General features: G+C 40.0%; 1 protein-coding gene across 2 annotated transcripts in view; it reads right to left on the reverse strand.

Moving 5' to 3' along the window:
• Nucleotides 1–27,072, reverse strand: part of CNTNAP5 (contactin associated protein family member 5) — a gene marked incomplete at its 5' end in the record, with an annotated part of 887,048 nt that overhangs the window by 232,136 nt on the left and 627,840 nt on the right. For both annotated transcript variants that reach the window (XM_081242026.1, XM_081242025.1), the window contains one exon: nt 16,617–16,817. In XM_081242026.1, the coding sequence (XP_081098152.1) occupies nt 16,617–16,817 (201 nt within the window). The remainder of the gene's footprint in view (nt 1–16,616; nt 16,818–27,072) is intronic.

Raw genomic sequence — 27,072 nt, forward strand, 5'->3', positions numbered from 1 at the left:
ATATGTATATACTTTCTTCAGTAATCACATCTCTCCCCATTTGGTAGAACCGTCACACCTAACAAGGTATCTGGACTCAGGATCTCAATCGTGCTTTTCCTTCCTCCTTTCATGACATCTGGGTCTGACTTTTATGAGTCATGGGCTTTGAAGTTACATCTACTTGGATTCAGACCCTTCCAATACGATCTAGGGTATGTTACTTTACCTCTAGGTCTCCATTTCTTCATTTATAGGACTAGAATAATAACATCTTATTCAGTGGTTGATGTAAGAATATAAAATTGTGTGTAATATGTTTCTTTTTATGTTTATAATGTATCTATTGGACATTTTTTAATGGCCCATGTAGCTCACACTGTATTTCCATTGGACAACATTGTTTTACACTCTACTTTGTTCATTAAAACCACTCTTTTATTTTCCTTTCTATTTCTACAACCCAATGCTTCTTACCTCTTTCCTTGACTACTGAGATAGATACCTGACTGATCTCCTTTCTTGTAGTCTCCTCTGGACCCAATCGGTTTTCTCTAAAACCTTCCTGTCATATTCTCTAGCTCAAGCTGTCTTCTTCATTCAGTGAAAATAGATGAATCCATCTACAGAGGCATCCATACTACTGCGAAGTATCTGAAACATAGAAGGCCCTCCCTCCTTCCTACCTTTCTTTCTTCCCATCCATTCTAACTCCTCAACTTCTTCCTTCCTAAATACAGTTTCTCCTCCATTCGCTGAGGCTGAATCACACCATCCTCCCTCCATGCGTTTTCCCATCACAATGACTCCTATCCATGCTCTGTCTAAAAAGAGATGCTGCCTTTCCATAGAAGATCTCTGGGATTTACTTAAGGACAAGTCATTTCTCCTTTGCAGAACACTTTATCCCTTGCTAACATTTACATACATCTTGTCTCTAATTCTGCCTACAAGAGCATAGCCTCCTAAAATTATAGTAGCTCCTATGACCAGCTCCTTTACATATGCAATTATAATCCCCCCAAAAGTCTACAAGTTAGGTTAACATGTCACTCATTTTGCAGGTGAGAAAAATGTAGCTCAGTGACTCAGGTTACATGACCCGACCAGCACCACTCAGCAAAGAAGTGGAAGAGCAGGGGAATTCAGTTATATATTTTTGTTTTTTCATGAGAGTCTAAAAATGTCTCTACAGTGCCCTACTGAGATTGTAGCTTAACAATCTCTATGACACCTAGCACACAGCTTGACATTTCTCACCAGACCCTACACACACACACACACACACACACACACACACACACTCATGAAGGAAAGTGTGGAGGAGTAAAAACACCATAATGCACTCACACTTGCCTCTCAGCAAAATGACAGGATAGTGAAAATTATGTATATAAAGGGACCTCTGTCATTTCAAAGGACTTAGGTAAATTGAGAACTTAAATTATGAAGGGTATAGGTTTCCAACCATTTTTATCTTTCCAATTATGTGGGCACAATTAATGTTATTTCTGTCAACCTCATTTTTCAAGATGAGGAAGCTGAGGCTTAGAGATGTTGAGGACCTTACCTAAGGTCCCGTGGCTGATTTGTAGTGGACCCAGGCAAGTGATGCCATACCCTCAGCTCCTCACTGGACTCAGCTGCTTTTCTCTGGCACAGTTATTGTGAGGACTCAGGCAGGAAGGAAATTCATGCTCAGCTTTGACTCCCTGGTAACAAGCTATGAGATGCCATCAGAACACAGACTCTGTGTAGACTAATGGGCTTCATCTGCGCAGCTGGTATAATTTTATTTCCATGTCTACCTCGAAGCCCAACGAATATGTTATAAACTAACAAATGTAATTGATTCATAAATACTGTAAGAAGCTAGTCTTAATACTTAACGTTAATACTGTAACAAGCTAGTGTACTTGAAATGATGCCATTTGCAGCAACATGGATGGACCTAGAGATGATCATAGTAAGTGAAGCAAGCCAGACAAAGACAAATACCATATGATATCACTTGTATGTGAAATCTAAAATATGACACAAATGAACATATCTACAAAACAGAAACAAACTTACAGACATAGAGAAGAGATTTGTGGTTGCCAACGGGTGGGGAGGGAAAGGCATGGATTGGGAGTTTGGAGTTAGCAGATGCAAACTAGTATATAGAGAATGGATAAACAACAAGGTCCTACTGTATAGCACAGGGGACTATATTCAATATCCTGTGATAAACTATGATGGAAGACAATATGAAAAAGTATATATATAACTGAATCACTTTGCTGCACAGCAGAAACTAACACTATATTATAAATCAACTATACTTCAAAAAAAATTTAAAGACACAGAAGTTAGCATTTTTGCTATTCTTGACTTGTTATGACCTTGGGGAAGTCTCCTACTTTCTCTGCACACTCAGTATTACCGTATGGAAAGTATGTTCTGAGTGATCAGGTGTATGAAGATGCCAAAAAAATATCACCTACTATATAAAAAATTATCATATATAATGTCCTTAAGAGCCTCAGAAAAGTCCTCTTATCCCTCTCTCTCTCTCTTCTCTCCCTCTCTCCTTCTCTCTCTTTTGCATTGTTTTATCAACCCCTCTTCTTTCTCACTGTGATAAGAATGTTATAAACTGGGACATGCATTTTAACTCACTTTATGTTGGTTAGTATAGAATCATGAAGTGTCAGGGCAAAAAGGACACTGGGAGAGCATCACATATCACCCACCTGGGAGGACTAAAAATGTGAGACTTGCAGCCAGTAAAACATAAGTAACTTGCTGAAGGTCACAGAGAGTCCATGGTGGAGCCTGGGGCAGGAGAGCAGCTCCTTCCACACAGTTCAGCCCTTTCCACTTTACGAAGTTGCTTCCCACCCATAAGAATATCTACAACAGTCTTAGTCAAATGCACTTGTTTTACAGAGGGTCCCCTGACATAATACGGACACTAGCAATACTTATTATTAATTGAGGAAGAACTTTCTATTCTTTTAACTACTACATACTAAAAGTTTTCTGGGTACCTGTTCTTGGCATTCTGGGGATAAAGAGATAAATGAGACAAAGAAGTTCCTTTTTTCATGAAACTCCCATTCTATTAACAGAGGTAGACAGTAAACAAACAAAGAGGAAGAAAATATCTGGGAGTAATAATCTCTATGTAGAATTTGAAAATAAGATGATGAAAAACATGATGGGGTGAATACTTTGGTGTATGTCAAATTTAAGTTGAGAGGGAAGGGAATGAAGCTTCTGAATATTGAAAACAGCTAGTACCCTCCTTATGAAGAGGTGGTAGGGGCAAACATGGCAAGAAACAGAATAAGGGGAAATAGGGTGAAGTTTAAAGGGCAGGTGGGCGAACAGGAGCTGGGGAGGGGTCTCAGCGGGCAGAGCTCTGTAAGCCACAGTGAGAAGTCTGGGGTCTAGCTCAAGGGCACTGGGAAGGGCTTGAAACCAGGTCACACAATCTCGCTTTGGAAAGAGTATCCTTTTGCTTGTTGCATGCGATCTAAACTGTAGGGAGGTGGGGTACAGGATGGGGTAGGAGAGGAGGCAGGAATTGGATGCACTTGTTCACTCTGGAGACGATGAAGTTTTAAATTCAGGGGGTAGCAGTGGAATCAGAGAGCAGAGGTTGGAGGGACGTCAGCTGTAATGGACAATTGAGTATTTGCTGGGGTACCAAAGGGGGAATGGAGATGGTGAGAAGGGATGAGTCCTACGTTGTGACCTTAAGAAACTAGATACATGGTGGTATCATTTATTAAATTGAAAAAGATAGACCTATGAGTGGATTTGAGTGGTTGGCAGAGGAGGGTACAAATATGTAACTTTAACACTCTCAGCAGTGCTTTGGGTAGGTAAATACCACATGCATTATAAGTGAAATGTAGCTTAGAAAATAAGGATGCCCACAAGCCAACAAGAGGCAAATCCCCCAACTGAACTCTTTCACCAGACACACCGTGGGATTCTGAGACCCTTTCCTGGTAGCCAGGGGAGCTATATTCCCCTTGCTCTTTGGAAAATGGGATAAAATACTTGCTAACACAAGAGCAGTATCCTGAATATCTATGCGAGTTCCAGCATCTACACATTACAATTTATGGATAAGGAAACCCATGTAAAGTGTTCAAGGTCTCCCAGCTAATAAGTAGAAACAGTGAAATTGAAGATCAGGCTTTATGATTCCAAAATGTATGCTCTTTTTGAGTTGCTGCCACTGAACTACATCTTCAGATTAGAAAATAGGATCCTTCCTCCTGTAAGCACATTTAAGGTAAAATAAGTGAATGTGGTCTTTCAGAAAGTGGTGAGAAAAATAAAAACTTTACCTTTTACCGAGTCTGAATGTTGATGCTTGGGTCATCCACATAGATTATTTAAGTAATTAATGGTCTGAACAGAAATTCATTTGCAGCCAGGCACAGATCATGTCTTGAATTTATGTGGGATAGTTTTTATTTTCCTTAGATACATCCACATCTCTAGTTCCATTAAGGTGTATGCCTTCTTTGTAAAATCCACTCATTTCTAATTTTGACTTTATGTCCCCAGTGAAATACCAAGAGTGAGTTATTAGAACATTAGGAAAGGTAGCTTTCAAGCACAGTAAAATGCACTGACTTGATTCATGTGATGGTCTTTTTATATTTTTTAAGACCGGTGGCAAGCTCTTATAAACCCATTTTAGCTGTATGACTTTAGGGGAGACAAAAGTTCCAAAGAGGGAAAAGTGGAGAGTCACACACATTTCCAGGCTGAACTAGAATTGACTATTCAGTGGCTGGCAGGACATCAGAGTGAAAGAACCTACACTAGGTTGGAAAGACTTGGGTTTGACTTCTGATTCTGCCATGCATTTGCTGTGTTCCCTTAAGCTAGTTGACTATTCATCCAAAAATCTAAAGAAGATATAGTAATTTTAGACACATCTGTACACTTACCCCCTTAAAAGAGGGAATCAAATTTACCTCCCTTTGAATGAGGACTAGCCTGAGTGACTGCCTTCTAATATTTAGAAAGCGGCCAAAGTAATACTTCTTGACTTCCAATGCCAGGGAATAAAATGCAATATAGCTTTTGCCTGGCTTATTCTGTTTCTTGGGATGTTGGTCCCTGAAACCTACCCACCATATTAGGAGAAAGTCACGCCACCACATGGAAAGATCACATGTCCAACTGAGATCCCAGCCCACAGTCAGCACTGACTGAGCCCCAGGCCCAGGCGATGTGGAGCAGAGCAGAGAAGCTCACATCCTGCTGGACCCTGCCCCAGCTGCAGATTTATGGGCAAAAGGAATGGGAGAAAATATTTGCAAAAATGGGACCAACAAGAAATTAATTTCCAAAATATACAAACAGCTCAGAGAACTCAATATCAAAAAAAGAAACAACACAATCAAAAAAATAAGCAGAGAATCTAAATAGACATTTCTCCAAAGAAGACATACAGATGGCCAACATGCACATGAAAAAACGCTCGGTATCACTAATGATTAGAAAAAATGCAAATCAGAACTACAGTGAGCTATCATCTCAAATCAGTCAGAATGGCCATCATCAAAAAGTGTACAAATAATAAATGCTGGAGAGGGTGTGGAGAGAAGGGAACCCTCTTGCACTGTTGGTGGAAATGTAAATTGGTGCAGCCACTGTCGAAAACAGTATGGAGGTTCCTTAAAAAACTAAAAATAGAGTTACTATATGATCCAGCAATCCCACTCCTGTGCATCTATCCAGAGTAAACTATAATTCAAAAAGATACATGCACCCCAATGTTCATGGCAGCACTATTTACAATAGCCTAGACATGGAAGCAACCTAAATGTCCATCGACAGAGGAAGGGATAAAGAAGATGTGGTACATATATACAATGGAATACTACTCAGCCATAAAAAAGAATGAAATATTGCCATTTGCAGCAACGTGGATGGACGTAGAGATTACCATACTAAGTGAAGTAAGCCAGACAAAGACAAATATCATATGATATTGCTTATATGTGGAATCTCAAAAAAAAAAGACACAAATGAACTTACAAAACAGATATAGACCCACAGACATAGAACACAAACCTATGGTTACAAAAGGAGAAGGGGGAAAGGGATAAATTAGAAGTTCTGGATTAACATATACACATAACTATATATGAACTAGATAACCAACAAGGACCTAGTGTATGGCACAGAGAACTATACTCAATACTCTGTAATAACCTATATGGGAAAGAATAATAGATACATGTATATACATAACTGAATCACTTTGCTGTACAATTTTTAAAAAATTACTACTGTTTTAAGCCACGAAGTTTTATGGTGGCTTGTTACATAACTGTTGATTACCAGAACAGAAGATGAACCTTTTCTTTGGATACCTGAATCCTTTTTTTAAATTATTATTATTTTCCTTTCCTCTTTGAGACCTATCTATGTTTTCTGTGAGGCTTTTTTTTTTTCATAATGCAGACAGAAGTGAAAGCTAGAGAGACATGTATTTGAAACTGGTCTCTAGCACTTAGTAGCCACAGGACCTTGCATGAACCACCTAACTTCTTAGAGCTTCCCCTTCTATCGTTAAAAATGAAAATAATACAAACTTCATAAGAACTTTGAGAGGATTAAGTGAAGTAATGTTCGAAATGCCTGACACACAGAAGGAGCTCAGTAACCAAGAGCCAATATCACTGGAGGAGTAGTGATACCAAGAGTATGCATTATAGGAACATCGAGTTTCTCTATAGATTCCTGCTGAACATAAAGTAGAAATAGCTTTTTATTAAGGAGATTTCAAATACTGCCCTGGTATTTTGTCTTCCAGTTGTCACAGCAGAGTTTTGTGGTTTTGATGCTATTGCTCCTGTGACAACCTGGTGCAGTGAAAAGACCGTGGACTTTCGGATCAGTTCCACCCCCATATTTTGTGCACATATGCATGCATGTTGTGCATGCACGTGCACACATGTGTGTTTGGTTTGCTTCTGTCATCCCTATTACAGTCACATGGGCAGAAACACCGGTTTTTTCACTGTTTAATTCCCACTGGCCAGAAAAGCATGTGGCACATAATGGATAATCAATAAATATTTCTTGAAAGAAAGAAAATTTAATCAACTCTTAAATGATCTAGTTTGGTGCAAATATTGAGGACAAAGAATTTTACGTTTAGTAAACTCCAGAGCGCCTTGAAGTGCTATTTCTTTTCTCTCAGTAATTTGCCTTTTCTGCATCACAATTCCTTATTTCGATTTCTAAACCTAAGTGTTAGGTTTGTACACATTGGAAGTTGAATACTACAGATGGACATGAGGGTTTATACACCCAAGTGCATTTACAGATCTATTTGGACATACAAAGATTATATAATGACTATATATATCATTACATAATATATGTCATATAGCACACACTAGTGTATAAATAATGCATATATATTTTTCATACATACTATAGTGTGTGTGTGTGTGTGTATATATATATATATATATATGGTCTAAACTATATATCACATATTATATATGTGGCCAGTTAGCTGTATGCTCAGTAAAATATCATTAATTAAAGGAAAAAAGGAAATTTGAGAATTTTAGAATACTTTAAGACAAGTAGGACTTTATTACATTCAAAATCCTTGGAACATAACTAGGTATAGAAATTGATTCCAGGTGGAAACCACTCACATGTTTGCATGAATAAATGCCTAGGAGCCCATTCCTGGCAGGGAAGTGGGGACTCCATCATTGGTTCTGCTGAGGAACTTAAACAATCCTCAGGACAACTTGTTTGCACGATTGATTTACTTGGCAAATGCTTCCTGTTCAGAACCAAAGTAAATTTGAGCTCAGCCTGTCCACTGCTATTAGATTTCAAAGTAATGGGGTCTGAACTTCCAGTGATTTCATGTGTATCAAGACTGACTTCTTACCTCTGCCTTAGTGAGCTCACAGATTTATTGGGACGGGCATTCCCAAGTACACCTTCACTACACAGAGTGGTAACTGTGAAAAGATACATACACCAGATACTTACACCCCCAACGAGCAAATCCAGTGAGGGATTCTAGGGATTCTAATCATGGAGATGATTAGAAGAGAAGGTGGTGGAAGGTAGGGCTCTCAATCTCCATTGTCCCCAGGGACCTGGGCACTCCGCTTCCCCAGGTGGTCTCCTTCCTTTGCCCCTCTCAATATTTTCCTCCTTCCAGGGGGAGTTGGGGGTTACAGAGCAAATTGGCCGTGTGATTAAAGCATCTTCCAGACCCTGGCCTCAAGATTTTTTTTTTCTGTCCTCTGTTTCTGGAACTGGATTCTATTTCATTTTTTTTAACTTTTTATTTTATATTGGAGGATAGTTGATTAGCAATGTTTGTTAGTTTCAGGTGTGCAGCAAAGTGATTCAGTTATACATATGTATATATCTATTCCCTTTCAAACTCCTCTCCCATTTAGGCTGTTACACTACATTGAACAGAGCTCCCTGGGCCACACAGTAGGGCCCCTTTGATGTGACTGACAAGGGATTAGACTCCAAAATTTACAAACAGTTCATGAAACTTAATATCATCAACACAAACAACCCAGTCAAAACATGGGCAGAAGACCTAAATAGATATCCCTCCAGAGAAGACATACAGAGGACCAAGAGGCACATGAAAAGATGCTCAACATCACTAATTATTAGAGAAATGCAAATCAAAACTACATTGAGATATCACCTCACACCAGCCAGAATGGCTATCATCAAAAAAATCTATTTCATTTTATACGCTTATCACATGATATCTTCTGGGTCTGGCCTCAGGCAAAATTCCTATGGAGGTGCTGACCAGGAGAAAAGTCTTGGGAATAACCGGGACAGCCTTTGTTCCTGGGAACAAGTGGCCACCTCCTCGCCCTGTGACAGGATGCTGCTGAGCACTGGCAGGCTGAGTAATCCTGTCTCGGAAGCTGCTCTTTTTTTTTTTTTTTTTTTTTTTTTGCGGTACGCGGGCCTCTCACTGTTGTGGCCTCTCCCGTTGTGGAGCACAGGCTCCGGACGCGCAGGCTCAGCGGCCATGGCTCACGGGCCCACCCGCTCTGTGGCATGTGGGATCTTCCTGGACCGGGGCACGAACCCATGTCCCCTGCATCGGCAGGCGGACCCTCAACCACTGCGCCACCAGGGAAGCCCTCGGAAGCTGCTCTTTAGCACAGGGTCTCAGTCCTGCATCAAGCTCAGGGTAAGAAGCAGCAAGCAAATACAACTACAAAGATTTATGGGAATAATGAAGACACTTTCCCCTGGACCCCAGGGGCTTGGAATTTTGGTCCTTTGCTAGAGTTTCTAGTATAAACCTTCAGTTAAAGAGACAGATGACACATTTCATTGGCTGGCCACTTATCAGCAGCTCTGGGGAAGAATATTTGAGGAAATTGTCAGAAAATGACAGTGTCATGGTTCAGTCACTAACTAAATGAAAAAGACACAGTGGTGAACCAGGCCTGACCTAATCCTGCCCGTCTTCCCTCTCTTTCTGCTTCCGTTGCCGCTAGAAGGATGGAACCAGAGCCAGAGGCAAGAACAGACTGAAGGAGGCAGAAGGAGACTTTGGTGATGCTGTTTGGAATCCACAGGGCCACGTGGGCCACGGAAGCTGCAGCGTGTGAGCGAGGACACTGCCAACCTGTGAGGCTGCTGAGGAATTGTCCCCTTCAAGCCACCCTGACAATCACACAGCTTAGCAGAGGTGGCTCTGGTGACTTGCCTCTCTCTCCATCTGCATTTTCTTACAAAACAAGGAGAATCATACAAACTGATGTGTTCCCTGATGACCCCATTTCCTTATAACTTTTGTTGTTTTGACTTTTGCATGATGTATCAGAAATCATATCCTTGCTTTTTTTTCCTAATTTTTATTAGAGTATAATTGATTTACAATGTTGTGTTAGTTTCAGGTATGCAGCAACATGACTCAGTTATACATATACATATATCCCCTCTTTTTTAGATTCTTTCTCCATAGAGGCTAGAGTATTGAGTAGAGTTCCCTGTGCTATACAGTACGTCCTTATTCTCCTTGCTTTGACCTCAGGTGGATTTGGGTATAAGAACCGGGTCTGCCCCTCCCCAGCCGTGTGGCACTGATCAAGCATCTTACCCTCTCTGAGGTTCTGTTTCCTGAAATGCCAGATGGGATAACAACACTTACTATGCAGAACTGCTGTTTGGATTAGAGATCATGCTTATACAGTTCCTCACAGACATCCTTAAACATTAGAAACACTTAGTCATTGGCGGCCATTTGAACAGTTATTTATATTTCTTTCATTTTGCCTTCTTTTATTTCCTCCCTTTATTATCTATTGTGTATGGTACGGGGGAAAACCTATAGCAAGAAGGCAACCTTCACATTCTCCTCTTATTGGTTTGGGTCCACGGTAGCCACAATTTGTAATATTTTATTGCTTCTACTAATCCTGGCTACCAGTAGTTTCCAATAAGCTATGGGATATTTTAATGAATAAAAAAATATTTAGAATTGTCTTTGATCCTCCTCTGCATTTATCAGATTGTCAAAGTTGAAATAAAGTGATAATACCTATTGCTGGGAAATGAGCACTCAAATCCCACAGTGATGTTTAGAGTAATAATTGGTATAACCTTCATACACTGCAGATGTCAATATGGCAAAAGTCTTAAAAATATGCATACACTTTGCCCTGGTAATGGCACCCCAAGGAATTTATCCTAAGGATATAATCGGCTTTATACATAAAGATCTATGTGCAAAAATGTTCTTGCATCATGTGTAATAGTGAGAAAATGGGTAAAATCTAAATGTCCAAAATAGATTTGTTAATTGTGTGTATCCATTTGGTACATCCATATAATGGAAGACTCTGTTCTTAAAAACATTATGGTATAAAGTCATATTTACTGACGTGGAAAGATATTTGTATACTGTGTGTGTGACAAATACAATTAGTAAAGCAGTTTCACAGGGGTCCCTGGCTTCAGCAGGTAAGGGAGACCCTTACCCAACTCTTTCAGAGGGAAGGCAGGAAAGGAGAAGATGGTCTCTAGCCTCTCCTTTTCTCTCTCTGGCCTTCCCCAGGGGGATGGGATTGCCTTAATAATTAGGAAAACATCCCTGCAAGTGTGTGCCTGTTATGGACAAAATGTTTGTCCCTCAAAAATTCATATGTTGAAATTCTAACCCCCAGAGTGATGGTATCAAGAGGTGGGGACTTTGGAAGGTGATTAGGTCATGCCCTCCCACCCAAATGTGCTCAGGGAATTTATGACAGCTGAGTTAGTAAAACAGCATGTACTATTTACAATAGCTAAGATATGGAAACAACCTAAATGTCCATTGACTGATGAATGGGTAAAGAAGATGTGGTATATATGTACAATGGAATACTACTCAGCCATCAAAAAGGATGAAATAATGTCACTTGCAGCAATGTGGATGGACCTAGAGATGATCATACTAAGTGAAGTAAGTCAGACACAGAAAGACAAACATCAAATGATATAACTTATATGTGGAATCTAAAAAAATGATACAAATGAACTTATTTATAAAACAGAAACAGACTTCCAGACAGAAAGCAAACTTATGGTTACCAAAGGGGAAGAAGAGGTTACATTAGGAATTTGGGATTAACAGATATACACTACTATATATAAAATAGATAAACAACAAGGGCCTATAGTATTCAAAATACAGGTCCTATATAGCTATACATAGTATAGCATAGGAAACTATAATCAATATTTTGTAATAACCTATAAGGGAAAAGAATATGAAAAAGAATATATATATATATATATATATATATATATATATATATGTATAAATGTATATATATGTGTATATATATATATATATGTATGTATATCTGAATCACTTTGCTGTACACCTGAAACTAATATAACATTGTACATCAACTATATTTCAATTTTAAAACAAGAACAATAGTGGTGAGAGTGGGCAATCTTGTCCTATTCCTTATCTTAGAGGAAATGGTTTCATTTTTTCACCACTGAGAATGATGTTGGCTATGAGTTTGTCATATATGGCCTTTATTATGTTGAGGTAGGTTCTCTGTATGCCTACTTTCTGGAGAGTTTTTATCATAAATGGGTGTTGAATTTTGTCAAAAGAATTTTCTGCATCTATTGAGATTATCATATGGTTTTTAGCCTTCAATTTGTTAATATGGTGTATTACATTGAATGATTTGTCTATATTGAAGAATCCTTCCATTCTTGAAATAAACCCCACTTGACCATGGCGTATGATCCTTTTAATGTGCTGTTGGATTCTGCTTGCTAGTATTTTGTTGAGCATCTATGTTTTGTTGCATCTATGTTCATCAGTGATATTGGCCTGTAGTTTTCTTTTTTTGTGACATCTCTGTCTGGTTTGGTACCAGGGTGATGGTGGCCTTGTAGAATGAGTTTGCGTGTGTTCCTCCCTCTGTTATATTTTGGAAGAGTTTGAAAAGGATAGGTGTTAGCTCTTCCCTAAATGTGTGATAGAATTCACCTATGAAGCCAACTGGTCCTGGGCTTTTGTTTGTTGGAAGATTTTTAACCAGAGTTTCAATTTCAGTGCTTGTGATTGGTCTCCTTGTATTTTCTATTTCTTCCTGGTTCAGGCTCAGAAGGTTGTGCTTTGCTAAGAATTTGTCCATTTCTCCCAGATTGTCCATTTTATTGGCATATAGCTGCTTGTAGTAATCTCTCATGATCCTTTGTATTTCTGCAGTGTCAGTTGTTACTCCTTTTTCTTTTCTAATTCAGTTGATTTGAGTATTCTCCCTTTTTTTCTTGATGAGTTTGGCTAATGGTTTATTCAACATAGTTTTGGAAGTTTTAGCCACAGCAATCAGAGAAGAAAAAGAAATAAAAAGAATCCAAATTGGAAAGAAGAAGTAAAACTGTCACCATTTGCAGATGACAGGATACTATACATAGAGAATCCTAAATATGCTACCAGAAAACTACTAGAACTAATCAATGAATTTGGTAAAGTAGCAGGATACAAAATTAATGCACAGAAAACTCTTGCATGACTATACACTAATGATGAAAAATCTGAAAGAGAAATTAAGGAAACACTCCCATTTACCACTGCAACAAAAATAATAAAATACCTAGGAATAAACCTACCTCAGGAGACAAAAGAAATGTATGCAGAAAACTATAAGACACTGATGAAAGAAATTAAAGATGACACAACAGATGGAGAGATATACCATGTTCTTGGATTGGAAGAATCAACATTGTGAAAATGACTATGCTACCCAAAGCAATCTACAGATTCAGTGCAATCCCTATCAAACTACCAATGGCATTTTTCACAGAACTAGAACAAAAAAATTCACAGTTTGTATGGAAACACAAAAGACCCCAAATAGCCCAAGCAATCTTGAGAAAGAAAAATGGAGCTAGAGGAATCAGGCTCCCTAACTTCAGGCTATACTACAAAGCTATAGTAATCCAGACAGTATAGTACTGGCACAAAAACAGAAATATAGATCAATGGAACAGGATAGAAAGCCCAAGGATAAATCCATGCACATATGGTCACCTTATCTTCTATAAAGGAGGCAAGAATATACAATGGAGAAAAGACAGCCTCTTCAATAAGTGGTGCTGGGAAAACTGGACAGCTACATGTAAAAGAACGAAATTAGAATACTCCCTAACACCATACATGAAAATAAACTCAAAATGCATTAAAGACCTACATGTAAGGCCAAATACTATAAAACTCTTAGAGGAAAACATAGGCAGAACACTCTATGACATAAATCACAGCAAGATCCTTTTTTGACCCACCTCCTAGAGAAATGGAAATAAAAACAAAAATAAACAAATGGGACCTAATAAAACTTCAAAGCTTTTGCACAGCAAAGGAAACCATAAACAAAGCGAAAAGACAACCCTCAGAATGGGAGAAAATATTTGTAAATGAAACAACTGACAACGGATTAATCTCAAAAATATACAAGCAGCCCATGCAGCTAAATATCAAAAAAAACCAAACAACCCAATCCAAAAATGGGCAGAAGACCTAAATAGACGTTTCTTCAAAGAAGATATACATATTGCCAACAAACACATGAAAGGATGCTCAACATCACTAATCATTAGAGAAATGCAAATCAAAACTACAGTGAGGTATCACCTCACACCAGTCAGAATGACCATCATCAAAAAATCTACAAACGATAAATGCTGAAGAGGGTGTGGAGAAAAGGGAACCCTCTTCCACTGTTGGTAGGAATGTAAATTGATACAGCCACTATGGAGAACAGTATGGAGGTTCCTTTAAAAAACTAAAAATAGAGCTACCATATGACCCAGCAATCCCACTACTGGGCCTATACCCTGAGAAAACCATAATTCAAAAAGAATCATCTACCGCAATGTTCATTGCAGCACTATTTACAATGGCCAGGACATGGAAGCAACTTAAGTGTCCATCGAATGATGAATGGATAAAGAATATATGGATAAAGATAAATGGATAAAGATATATGGCACATATATACAGTGGAATATTACTCAGTCATAAAAGGAAATGAAATTGAGTTATTTGTAGTAAGGCAGATGGACCTAGAGTCTGTCATACAGAGTGAAGTAAGTCAGAAAGAGAAAAAGAAATACCGTATGCTAACACATATATATGGAATCTAAAAAAAAATAAAAATAAAAAGGTTCTAATGAACCAAGGGGCAGGACAGGAATAAAGATGTAGATGTAGTGAATGGACTTGAGGACATGGGTAAGGGGAAGGGTAAGCTGGGACGAAGTGAGAGAGTGGCATGGACACATATACACTACCAAATGTAAAATAGACGGCTACTGGGGAGCAGCTGCATAGCACAGGGAGATCAGCTCGGTGTTTTGTGATGACCTGGGGTTGGATAGGGAGGGTGGGAGGGAGATACAAGAGGGAGGGGACATGGGGTTACATGTATACATATAGCTGATTCACTTTGTTATGCAGCAGAAATAACACAACACTGTAAAGTAATTATACTCCAATAAAGATTTTAAAAAAAATCATACAAAGGCAACAGTAAAGCCAAACTGATATCACAGGATATGTATACTAAAGGAAATCCCATGGTCAGAATGAAGATAATCCCATTTTTCCCAAAGTTCCACCAAGTCAGTCATTAGGAAATTAGAAGCAATGCAATCATAAGAGGTTAAGATGGTTTTGTGGACATAGAGTCTCTGCAAAGAGTGCTGAGTCACACATGCAGGCTTGACAGCCAGGAGAGAGGGAAGTCTGAACACACACAAACACTGACTCTCTGAGGATACTGGTAAAAGGGACCCCAAGCAGGGCCTCTGAATCAGCCCTGCGAGCATTGCTGAGTCCAAGGACAGTACAGTAATTGATTTTCACAATGATGATCCTGAGTCATCAAGAAAAGGTTACATTTCATGTTCAGAATTCTCTGTTTAAGAAGGCAAGGAAGCATGTGATCCATTTGAGAAAGATTTTCATTTCAAATAGTTAAGAATTATTTAAAAACATTTTGGGTGCTTAAAGGGGTAAGTGACAGGTATCTGGAAAATTCACTTATGTGGGACAATTCTTCCCTAAAGATTCCAGATCAGTGAGGCAGTGGGTGGGTTGTATTTAGTTAGGTTTCGAGCACTTCTGCTTGTTTGACCTTTCATTGTTTAATTTCCTCAATCCTTTCAAAATTCCTCACTTTCAAGGATCATAAGCCCCCTGAGGCTAAAGATTCTGACACCCTTTCTTGGATATTCCACATCCTTGTGGTACTCAGCCATTTTTTCCCCCTTTTTCTGCCATGAATGATGAACTGATGTACACAAATATGACTCACTCCCAGGGCATGCATCAACTTTGACAAAGTCCTCCTGACATTGTACAAACCCTTTTGGGTTTTGGTAAGCAATCCTACAAGGTTTTTTTGCAACCTTTATCAGCCATTCATGCTAAAAACTAACCGTAAGAGAACAAAAAAAATATATAAGTACAGTTAATGTAATTTTTCCTAAAAGTAAACTTTATTTTAAAAGAAGAGTCATTTCCTGTAAGGCCTGCACTTTTCAGGTAACGTGAGTACTGCAAACACACAGGATGTGGCCGCTTTCCCTGTTGACTTCCTTGCCTAATGCAGCTCCGTTATGTTTCCTTTGCCCCAGACAACTCATTGCTCTTTGGTGAAAGTGCTGAGATTTTGGTGCTTTCTCATCTGCCAGAAATACCATTTCCGCTTTCACACTTCCTACGTCTTAACTCAAATGCTCTCTTCGAGTGACACTGAACTCAAGAAACTTTCCATTCTCACCACGATTGCAAGATGGGTGTTGTCACTGCCCCTTTTTTGAAGACAGAGAAAATCTTGAGAGGCTACAGAATGCCCTCGAGGTCACACCCTGGGTATCAGAGCAAGGACTAGTCCATGAGGAGTCTCTCCTGGTGGCATTTCTCTCATTGCATAGGGAACCATTGTAGCTGCAGCCCCCTTTTTGGCAACCCCTGCCTCTCCTACGTATTCCAGGGTTTCAGGGCTCAACGGCCACATTGCAGTTGCCCTGCACGGCCTTTGCAAAGGGGCCTGGGCAGGGGTGGCTCTTACCTGGCGTGTTGAGCAGTCGGGACCTCTTGCAGTGGTAGGCTACCTCCTGTTCACAGTGCTCCGAGCCGTCAATCACGGCCTCCAGCTGCTCCAGGCTGCCTCCGTAGTCCAAGGTCATGGAGTAGGGTTTCTCAGCATTGGCACCTCGCACATGGGTCAGCTCCGTGTTGTTGTGCTGCACCAATGTCCAGATCTTGTCCTCTGTCCAGAAAACACAACCAAGGAAGGTCAAAAGATGATCATGCTTACAGACCTCCAAAAAGCTGGGAAAAAAAAAAAAAAAAGACAATCATGCTTTCAGTGTGATGGATGGTGGCTGGATGTGCATCAACTAACGGCCACTCAAGCACTCTACTCATGCAAAGAATTTGGCCAGAGAATTTTTGTTTCTCCCAGAGTTCTACCTAGAGTTAGTGTGAGGGTTAATTATCTTAAGAGCTAAATTTGTGAAGCCTTTACTCCACAGCCTCTATGCTAAGCATTTAATGTCCATTATCTCGTTTAAAATGGACATGATCTATGCAAAGCCATGGAACAAGAACAGAAAGAAACACAAATAGTTAGACAACAGGTAGAACAAGAATAAAAGGAAATGAATTCATCTGTTGTGGGAAAGGACAATTTGGATGGGGAAGAACTTAGAAGTTGAGAAATTAGATACTTTGTGACCAGAAGTAGAATATAACTAAATATCCTTGAAGATAATTATGCTGGTGATCACATACACACAAAAACATAGATCACTGACAAGCTGTCTAATGCACAAAATGTTGGTAATTAAATGAACAAAAATTAAATGTTCAAAATATTAAATACAAAAATAAATAAAATAAAATTGACATTGTCTAAATCAGAAGGGAGTCGATCCTGCCACATCAAAACCGAGGGAAAAGTGAATAAGGAAAATTAAGCAGTTTTCCTAAGATTACATAGCTAATGTCTAAGCAAGAATTGGAACCCAGGATGTCTGACTCCAACGCCCCTACTTCCAGATATTGACACACACACTTCCTCACAAGAGAAACACTAGCATAGATCATTGTCTCAGAGAGCCATAAGTACCACGTTGAAAATAAGACCTATACACAGAAACTATCTGTGAAATACACATCATAACAAGGATGAGATTGTGTCATAGACACTGAACATGCAAGGCACTTAACTGCAGTTCGTTAATATTCATTCACCAAGCTACTTCTACTTGCCAAAAATATTTTAAGAGGTTTACATTAAAACAACATGCAGAGATGAGGCCCTGTGGGTCAGGGGTGGAGAACATATTTTACCTATTCTAGGTAAGAATGGAAGGCGAAGAAAGGAGATGAATTTTAGTTTTAGAGCCTGAGAGATCTGACTTGAAACCTATTCTACTAAAAACAAGCTTGGACAAGTCACTTCACTCCTCTGGGGTTCAGTTTAATCATCAGTTAAAAAAAAAAGTCACAAGGCATGATCAGACATTCTGCAATAATAGACTGAAACATTTACGGCAATTGGACATAGAATTGAATTCTGAACATGCTTACAGATAAAGAGAAAGAGGAAATAGGAAGACTTGAGATGCTTTTGTCCTCTGAGAATCTTGCCCACATAACGTCATCACGCTTCATAGATGCACAGAGCTGAAAAAGGACCTTGCCCAGAAGTCACATGATTTCCTTCCTCCCTCACCCACTTAGTTTTACAAATGAGGAAGCCAAGGTCTAGGAAGTAGAGGAAGGACCCAAGGCATATCTGTTAGACAAGAATTGTGAGCACATATACTGCTGCTAACCACTATTTCTAACTAGTACTACTTAGAAGCAGGATCATGGCTGTTGGCCATGAGAATGAGAAGAAGGAGAAGGAAGGAGAAGGAGAAGAAGAAAAAACTGTCAACCAGGATCCCCAGTATTAATACATTCTCTACCCTAATTCTGTATATGACTTGGGATAAATAACTTCATTGCCCTGTACTACAGTTTTTTTGTTTTGTTTTGTTTTACATCTTTATTGGAGTATAGTTGTTTTACAATGGTGTGTTAGTTTCTGCTTTATAACAAAGTGAATCAGTTATACATATACATCTGTTCCCATATCTCTTCCCTCTTGCATCTCCCTCCCTCCCACCCTCCCTATCCCACCCCTCTAGGTGGTCACAAAGCACTGAGCTGATCTCCCTGTGCCATGAGGCTGCTTCCCACTAGCTATCTATTTTACATTTGGTAATGTATATATGTCCATGCCACTCTCTCGCTTTGTCCCAGCTTACCCTTCCCCCTCCCTGTGTCCTCAAGTCCATTCTCAAGTAGGTCTGTGTCTTTATTCCTGTCTTACCCCTAGGTTCTTCATGACATTATTTTTTTCTTAAATTCCATATATATGTGTTAGCATACGGTATTTGTCTTTCTCTTTCTGACTTACTTCCATCATCGGATGAATGGATAAAGAAGATGTGGCACATATATACAATGGAATATTACTCAGCCATAAAAAGAAACGAAATTGAGCTACTTGTAATGAAGTGGATGGACCTAGAGTCCGTACTTCAGTTTTAATATGTTAGAAAGAGGAGGAAGAGAGAGTTTGCTCTCAATTCTCTCTAAAGTGTTTTCCCAATTCCTAAAAATGGAAATGTTTCTTGCAGCATAAAATTGAACTCTGCTCAAACATTCTGATTCATCTTAACACTGTTTCCTAAAACCAGCCCCCTGATAACCCATATGTCTCCAATGTTTAATCGAGACAAAATGACATTTTCCATAAAGTCTATTAAAAAAAATCAGAATGAAGGTTTTTGGATTTTGATTTTGAAAGCAAAAATAAAACATGATTCATATTGGTAAAAATAATAATGTTACATAAATAATTAACTGGAAACTCCAAAAATGTTGGTGCCAATATAGACAAGTGTCAATAAAATAACCAAAGAAAGTAATTGCTCAATCATGCAATACTGCAGAGGGAGAAATAAAAACTGCTGATTTTGAAATGTCCACGGTGCTCAGAAGAAATGGAAATCTAACCTCTAATAATAGATGGTATACTACTGTTCCATACTAGGACATTTTATGTACATCGTTTCCAGTACTGATAATAATCATAGTAGATAACAGTATAAATATAGATACTGGATATAAATATAGAGATAAATGTAAGAAGGGGAGAGAAAGTAAACTTGCCCCTAGTCTCAATGTATCCAATCTTTCTGATTCCCAAAGTGGTCCACATAGCATCATTAAATCATATAAATGTGGATTTCCTTCCAAATGTACACTGATTTTTCATATCTATATATGCATCCATTGTTCATACATTCATTATCAATTTTCTTATTTGTTCACTCATTAGCTCATTTTTCCAAAACCATATTCTATCTTTGGCAAGATGGAAAAGGAAGACATGTCAGAGAGACAGTCTTTTATCTTAAAGCCACAAGTATCGCGAACCCCACGTTCTGGCCCTGAGAGTGAACTGATTTTAATAGTTCAACTCTTGGTACTTTTTGATACATGCAATATACAGAAGATACAAAGGAACTACTAAGATCTCCAAAGGGTCCCCACAGTTCACTTAGCTGACATCACAACACAGTCTGAGCGACAGGAAGAGAGACGATTACTCAAAACCTAGGGTCCGTTAGCTGGCTTTCATTTCAAAGTTGCCCTTTGTCCTCTCATTATTCTTCTCCTGGGAGAGAGCAACATAAAGGCTAAAAACAAGGAGACAACTGCATATTATTTTTTCTCACTTTCTATTTTTTTCCCCCACTTCCTGGGTAGCAGTGCAGATTAAGCCCTGAACCCTGACAAAACATGAAAGGCCAGGAGTCAGTGCCACTCAGGAGAGGCAGCTTTGATGGCTGATGTTCCTGATGTTTGGAATTGGATGGGGACAGGTGAGGTGGTCTTAGCTAGGGAAGGTCTAGGTGAAGGATTTTCAAACAAGTAAGATTTGTTTTGAAGTCTTTTAGGTGGATGGAGGGAGATCCATTCATGGACCTATATATACTTTAAATAAAATTGGACCCATGAGCTAAATGCTCAAGATGGTAAATTTGGTCAGTGCACAGTGGAGATTAGTGGACACAGCATGGGTTCTGGAGCCAGAAGATCTGGATTTGTGTGCCAGCTCTACACGTGCTGGTTAAGCATCCTTGGTCAAATGATTACTTCTCTAAAGTTCAGTTTCCTCATCAGTAATACTTAAAAAAAATAGCAATGATGCCACTGTAGAAGGTGGTTGTAAAGATTTAAGTGAGGGGACTAGTGTGAGAAGCTCCCTTATTGACTAAATAATGACATTCAACAGAAATCTGTGTGTACCTCTTAGATAAAGGTATATAATCTCCAACTCAAGGAGCTCACAGATGTCAGATGCTGATATTAACAACAGCATCAAAAAGAAGAAGTCTTGACTGGTCTCTTAGAGTTCTCATGGTCGCTTGTATTAACACGGTTCTTTCCCTGACCAGAGAGTAAGACCCACAAACACCTAAAGGGGGCAAAGGGGAGACACTCTGAGCCTGGCCTTCTCTCTGCAGACCCATGGGGAAAATACATTCAAAAGATCCAGAACAGGAAATGCTTCCCTCTGGCAGTTCTGTGAACTTGGAGTCCCACACAAGGAAACCAGCAGAGGTTTCCCTGTAACTCAATTTGGTCCAGTTTCATGCAGAGACTGCGGAGTAAATCGTCTAAATGCTATGAACGGCAGAGCATCATAAAGTCCTCCAGGCTCCATACACCCGCCTTGGCTGACCTGCCTCCAGTACCTCCCCTCCACCATAGGACATCCATCCTAAGTTCTAGCCTCTAGAGATGCATCTAGGGCTCAAGGTACCACGAGACTTCTGGCTTTAGAAACTAGCCCATGTGATGGGCATCTATGTTCTGCTCCAGCAGTAAGACTTTGGGCAAGTTATATACATCTCTGAAGTTTCCTCACTGGTAAATGGGATATTTATATTAATCTTTCCACCCATGATGTTATTATACTGATTCGGTATCTTGCTTTACATGGACGCATAACTGGTTGTCTGGCATGCAAAAGAGTAAAGAATCTTTATGTTTGAACTTTTCGATGACGTTAAAATGAGGACGAGGACTTCATTCCTTAGAGGGTTGGGGGTGGGAAACTCATCTGGCAAATGAGGTTAGCTGGACTGCAGTTTCTTGTAATATAGCTGCCGCTGTATATAATAAATGATTATCATCTTGTCCAATTATCTTTTCACTCTGAAATAGACTCATGTGTCTCTATATTTATTTTCATCTCTTGCATTCCTGCAGATGTCTAAAACAGAATTTGTCGTTTAGTCCTCATAGACCCAGAAACCTAGAAAATCATTGCCCTTGATACCACAGTTTGCTACCCAGTTCATTTTCTATTATTTCTTCTACTGTATTCAGTCCCATGATGAAAAACAGAGCCCCATCTTTCTAACTTGCTTAAAGGAATACATGTACTGAGTTACCCAAGACAAATCCTCTGCTTAAGAGAGAGGACTGCATTTGAAGAGTTTTTGAACTGGCAGAAACCTATTCAGTTCACTAAGGATCTTAGTTATTCTAAAATTAGTTACTATGTATTTAAAATATTTGGTTTTTTTTTTTTTTTTTTTTTTTTTTTTTGCTGTACGCAGGCCTCTCACTGCTGTGGCCTCTCCCGTTGCGGAGCACAGGCTCCGGACACACAGGCTCCGTGGCCATGGCTCGCGGGCCCAGCCGCTCCGCGGAATGTGGGATCTTCCGGGATAGGGGCACGAACCCGTGTCCCCTGCATCGGCAGGCGGACTCTAAACCACTGCGCCACCAGGGAAGCCCAATATTTGGTTTTTTAATCAAATAGATGGTTTGCAAATAGTTTCTCTCGTTCCTTAGATTGCTTTTTTAATTTTGTTGACTAATTCTTTTCCTGTGCAGAAGCTTTTTAGTCTGATGTAGTCTCACTTGCTGATTTTTTTCTTTTGTTGCTTGTGCTTTTGCTGTCAGAGTCAAAAAATCTTTGCCAAGACCAGTGTCAAAGGGAATTCTTCCTTATGTTTTCTTCTAGGTTTTTATGCTATTAGGTCTTCTGTTGAAGCCTTTAATCCTTTTCAAGTTAATTTTTGAGTGGTATAAGATAGGGGTCCAATTTCATTTTTCTGCATGGGCTTGTCCATTTTCCCAACACCATTTATTGAAGAGACTGTCCTTTACCCATTGAGTATATTTGGTTCCCTTGTCAAATATCAATTGATCATTTATATGAGGGTTTATTTCTGGGCTCTCCGTTCTGTTCTACTGGTATATGTGGCTATTTTTGTGCCAATACCATACTGTTTTACTTACTATAGCTTTGGAAAAATGGAGAGATGTTAATTAAGGGTACAAACTTGTGATTAGCAAATACATAAGTTCTAGATATCGAATCCACAGCATAATGATTATAGTCAACAGTACTGTATTATAAACTTCAAAGTTGCTGAGACTAGATCTTAACCGTTCCCACCAGAAAAAATAAAAGATAATTACGTGACATAATAGAGGTGTTAGCTAATGCTACCATGATAATCATACTGTAATATATAAATGTATCAAATCAACACATTGTACATCTTAAACTTACACAAAGTTGTATGCCAATTATATCTCATTAAAAAATAAAAATAAAATATTTGCTTTTTAAAAGCAGCATTCAGCCCAATGCACTTGCCTGAGGGTAAATGATGCCATAACCCAAATCCATACAAGCTATCATGCCACCTTTAAGCATAAAGGAGTTACAGGCCATAGGCCATCAAATAGCATGTATTATAAAGGTCCAGGGCTTCATTTCAAAGATATGACAATGGGTTGTTATGAAGACTAGTAAAGCATTTCCCGTGTTGCTTTGTGAATTTAGCTTTCAAGTCTATCTCCTTACAAAGCTCAGATCTCCCAGGATGTGAAATGTATCACTCATTCTATGTATACTGTTTGATAGCCCCCAAGGTACATACACAGAAGGATAGTGCACTGCCTAACTTCTTCAAAAGCTTACAGTCATTTGGGGGAAAACGTGGTATGCATGAGAATGACAGATTTCTCATGCTGTTGTAAGTTCTCTTGAGATTACAAGTAAGTGGGGATGCCCAGAGTTCTGTTGGTGGCAGGGTTGGGGCTGGCAATAGACTATACACTGTTTTCCTTGAGAATGGACAAGTCAACAGAGGTCTTTCATCCTTAGACCATCAGCACCTCGGTTAGCACTGAATGCCGCGTAAGACTTCAGGAGAGCTTCATCAAGAGGAGGCTACTCACCAGCATGTATTATGTAAGGGTTCACATGTAAAAGAACTTTCAAGTGATATGAACAAAATACACGCAGTCAACAACATCATCAAGAGAAAAGCAAAAGAGTTTTCACAAACAGTCAGCAGAGTAGTAATGGCAGGATATTCCAGAATATTCTATTTCCTTATCCCTGCTGTGAAATCTTTCCTGGTTGTCACCCCAGGAAAGCCCTCTAGGAACCTTCGTCCTGCAGCTCTAGGTGATCTGCCTGGTCCCTCTTGCTCTCATTTCAGAAACTATAAATTGTTTACATACAGAGACAGCATTTAACTCTCTTATTTTGGCTCTCGTTCTATCCGATCAGTATTATCATTGTGATGATCATTATTGTTATTAATAATAGTCATTACAGATGCTATAAGCTGTTCTATCTGTTACCATGGAGATCACCGCTCAGGAGAAAGAACAAACAGGAGGAGAGTGGAAAAAGAGAGAGAGAGAGACAAGAGATAACTCTGATTAATAAAACCTCATTCTATACACATATCTGTCACTTTGCAGAGGCAGAAAAGAAACCTTCCATTTTTCTCACAATGCCTGGAAGGAATGGAAGTCTACAGATTGTCAATACCCAGTTTAATTGAACTTAAATCACTGTGGGGAGCTGCTTACCGTCCTTTGAAAAGTGTGCCAATTCACTTATACTCCTATTGTAATAAAGCAAGTCTACAGAAAGGTCTCTGGGGTCACTTCTTGTATAGTTATCTATGTTGACAAAGTGAATTTTCTATGCCAAGGGTAGACAGCTTAAATAATCCTCAAAGCACTGTCTCTACCACTCATTTACCATCCATGCCATCTCTGGCCGTTTTGCATTGAGAGTTACTTAACTTTTCATATGTTTGTCCCTCACCTCCCCATTTAAATCTTCAGCAATGGCCGCTGAGTAAATATCGGCTTAGAAAAGGCTTCTATAGCCACTAGAGGCAGATGCGATGGAGGGAAGCAAGGGCTTTGGGATCAACGGACCTGGCTGTCAGCTCTGCCACTGACCACATTCCTGACCCCAGCAGAGACAGGGAACCTCCCCCAGCCTCAGTCTCCGCTTCTGTAAACTGGAGATACTCCATGGAGCAGTGATGCTGTGAGTGCTTAACCAAATGCACAGTGCCGTGCTGAACTCAGAGGCTAGTTCAGGGTACCTGACTAGAAATCAGAGCTGAACTGCCGGGAGCCCTTTTGAGGAAGTGATTCCGGAGGAGCGGACACATCACTTCACTGCGGGAAACATTTCTGGGAACCTCTGCTGAGGGGATCCGTGCCCCCTTCCCCTCAACCTTTAAAGGGAAAGAAGACAAGATGTGGAAAGCAGTTTTCAACTTCTTTAAAAGCCTTCAGAATTCCCACAGGAGCTGTTTCCCCTCCCTTGTGGATCAGCCCAGCTGCCTAGGCGAGCTTCCTCCTTGCCTGCTAAAACCACTTGCAGATGTGGCTGCTTTTAGTGTCTGGGCTTCTGCGGCTGTTCGGGGGAGGTAGCATTACCTGTTTAAGACTCCCGGTAGGGCCACCGTGCACGTTGCATTAGCTGGAAGCAGGAACTGCAGCCCCCGGGGCACCGGAGGGGTACGGGGGTGCAGGGAGCCCCTTTCAGCCCCTGCCGCTCCTTCACCAGCCCGCCTGGACCACACACCTGACGACTTCCAGACAACATACTTGACCATGATTTATTCTACTACTTCGCTCGAGCCTTTACTTTTTATGTACCATTTTGGGGGGTTTTCTTTTCCCTTGCTTTGCAATTAGTGGCATGATCAAAGAGACCTGGGAAATCTGTTTTATGATCTTGGTGGGGGGGTGATGTGTGGTCTTGAATAGATTTCATGTGCATTGCATGGTACTTTGTTTCTGATTCGCTGGTTTATTCAAGGAAAACATAACGGAAAGTCTAGTGTGTGCAGAGCACGATGATATGGACTGCGTAGGTGGTGGGATGAGGGGTACCAGGCTGAATGCCACCCCGGACCTTGAGCATAAGGTGTTCACAGCTGGTTCTGGGAAAGAAGCTCCATGGAAGCTGAAAGCTTGCAGCAGCAAATGTGTGGCCAAGGGGAGCATGTGCCCGCCTCCCAGGCAAGGGAAGGGCGGGGTGGGGTGGGGTGGGGTGGAAGGGGGCTGCACATCCAAGTCACCTCATGGGAAGAGGGAGGGGCTTTTCTTGCTATGAGACATCTTTAGAGGTTTTTAGGAGCATCTTTGTGGCAGGCACTGTTTTGGTGCATTCTGAGGAAAACTCTGGGCACTGACACAGACCTGAATTCAATCCATCCATCTGTCACTTACTAGCAGAGTGATGCTGGAATTCTCTCCAACCTCTCAGAACCTCTGTTTTCTCAAAATGCAAATGAGAAATAATCTCTACCTCACACTTTATCATGAGGATTAGATGAGATGGACTCTAAGACAATATATATAAACCAGTACCTGGACCACAAGTACACAGTAAATAGTAGTCCCCATCCTTCCTTTAGTAAGAGCTAAGGTAGCCAAGATGGAACTCATAGAGTAGTGAGCTGACTGCAAGGTGCTTGCCTTGGTCCTAAGAAGGGTCACCCAGCACTTATGACACCTCTCACCAGGTCACAAAAGAAGACAAGCCTTCTGAAATGGAAGAGTCTACTTACTCTGCTTCCACGGATCTTAGATTCTGGTTCTGGAGATGACTGACAAAAAAGAAAGCTCAAAGAGGAACATGGAATTATTTATCTTTCTTTCAGCTGACGTCCCTGCTCTGGACTTTGTCACACTATCAATTTTATTGTCAGAGTGCCAGCATCATCTCCACTGGGAAGCCTTTGCTAACTCCACCAGCATCCTGTGTTTGTCTCACTCAAGCGCTATTACTCCAACTTGTTGACTCAGAACCCCTGCTAAACTGTAAGCTATACAAGGGAAGAGAATGTCTCGTTAAGTCTTTGTATGCCTAGCACCTGGCCCACAGTAGATATTCACTTACCACTGAACTAAACCTTCAACAGACTACCAAGGTTTTTACTGGCTTCAATGACAGCTCTTAAAATCAACAGGAAAGTGATACATGATAGGAAACGATGTTTCAATGCATACTTGAAATTCTGCTGTGCAGCCCAGAATATCTATTACAAGTAGCAGAATTTTTGAAAAAAGGTGAATTATCTATCAATAGATGTTTGATTGGACACAGT

This window comes from Mesoplodon bidens, assembly GCF_964165515.1.
Source record: "Mesoplodon bidens genome assembly, chromosome: 8".
NCBI classification, from domain to species: domain Eukaryota; kingdom Metazoa; phylum Chordata; class Mammalia; order Artiodactyla; family Ziphiidae; genus Mesoplodon; species Mesoplodon bidens.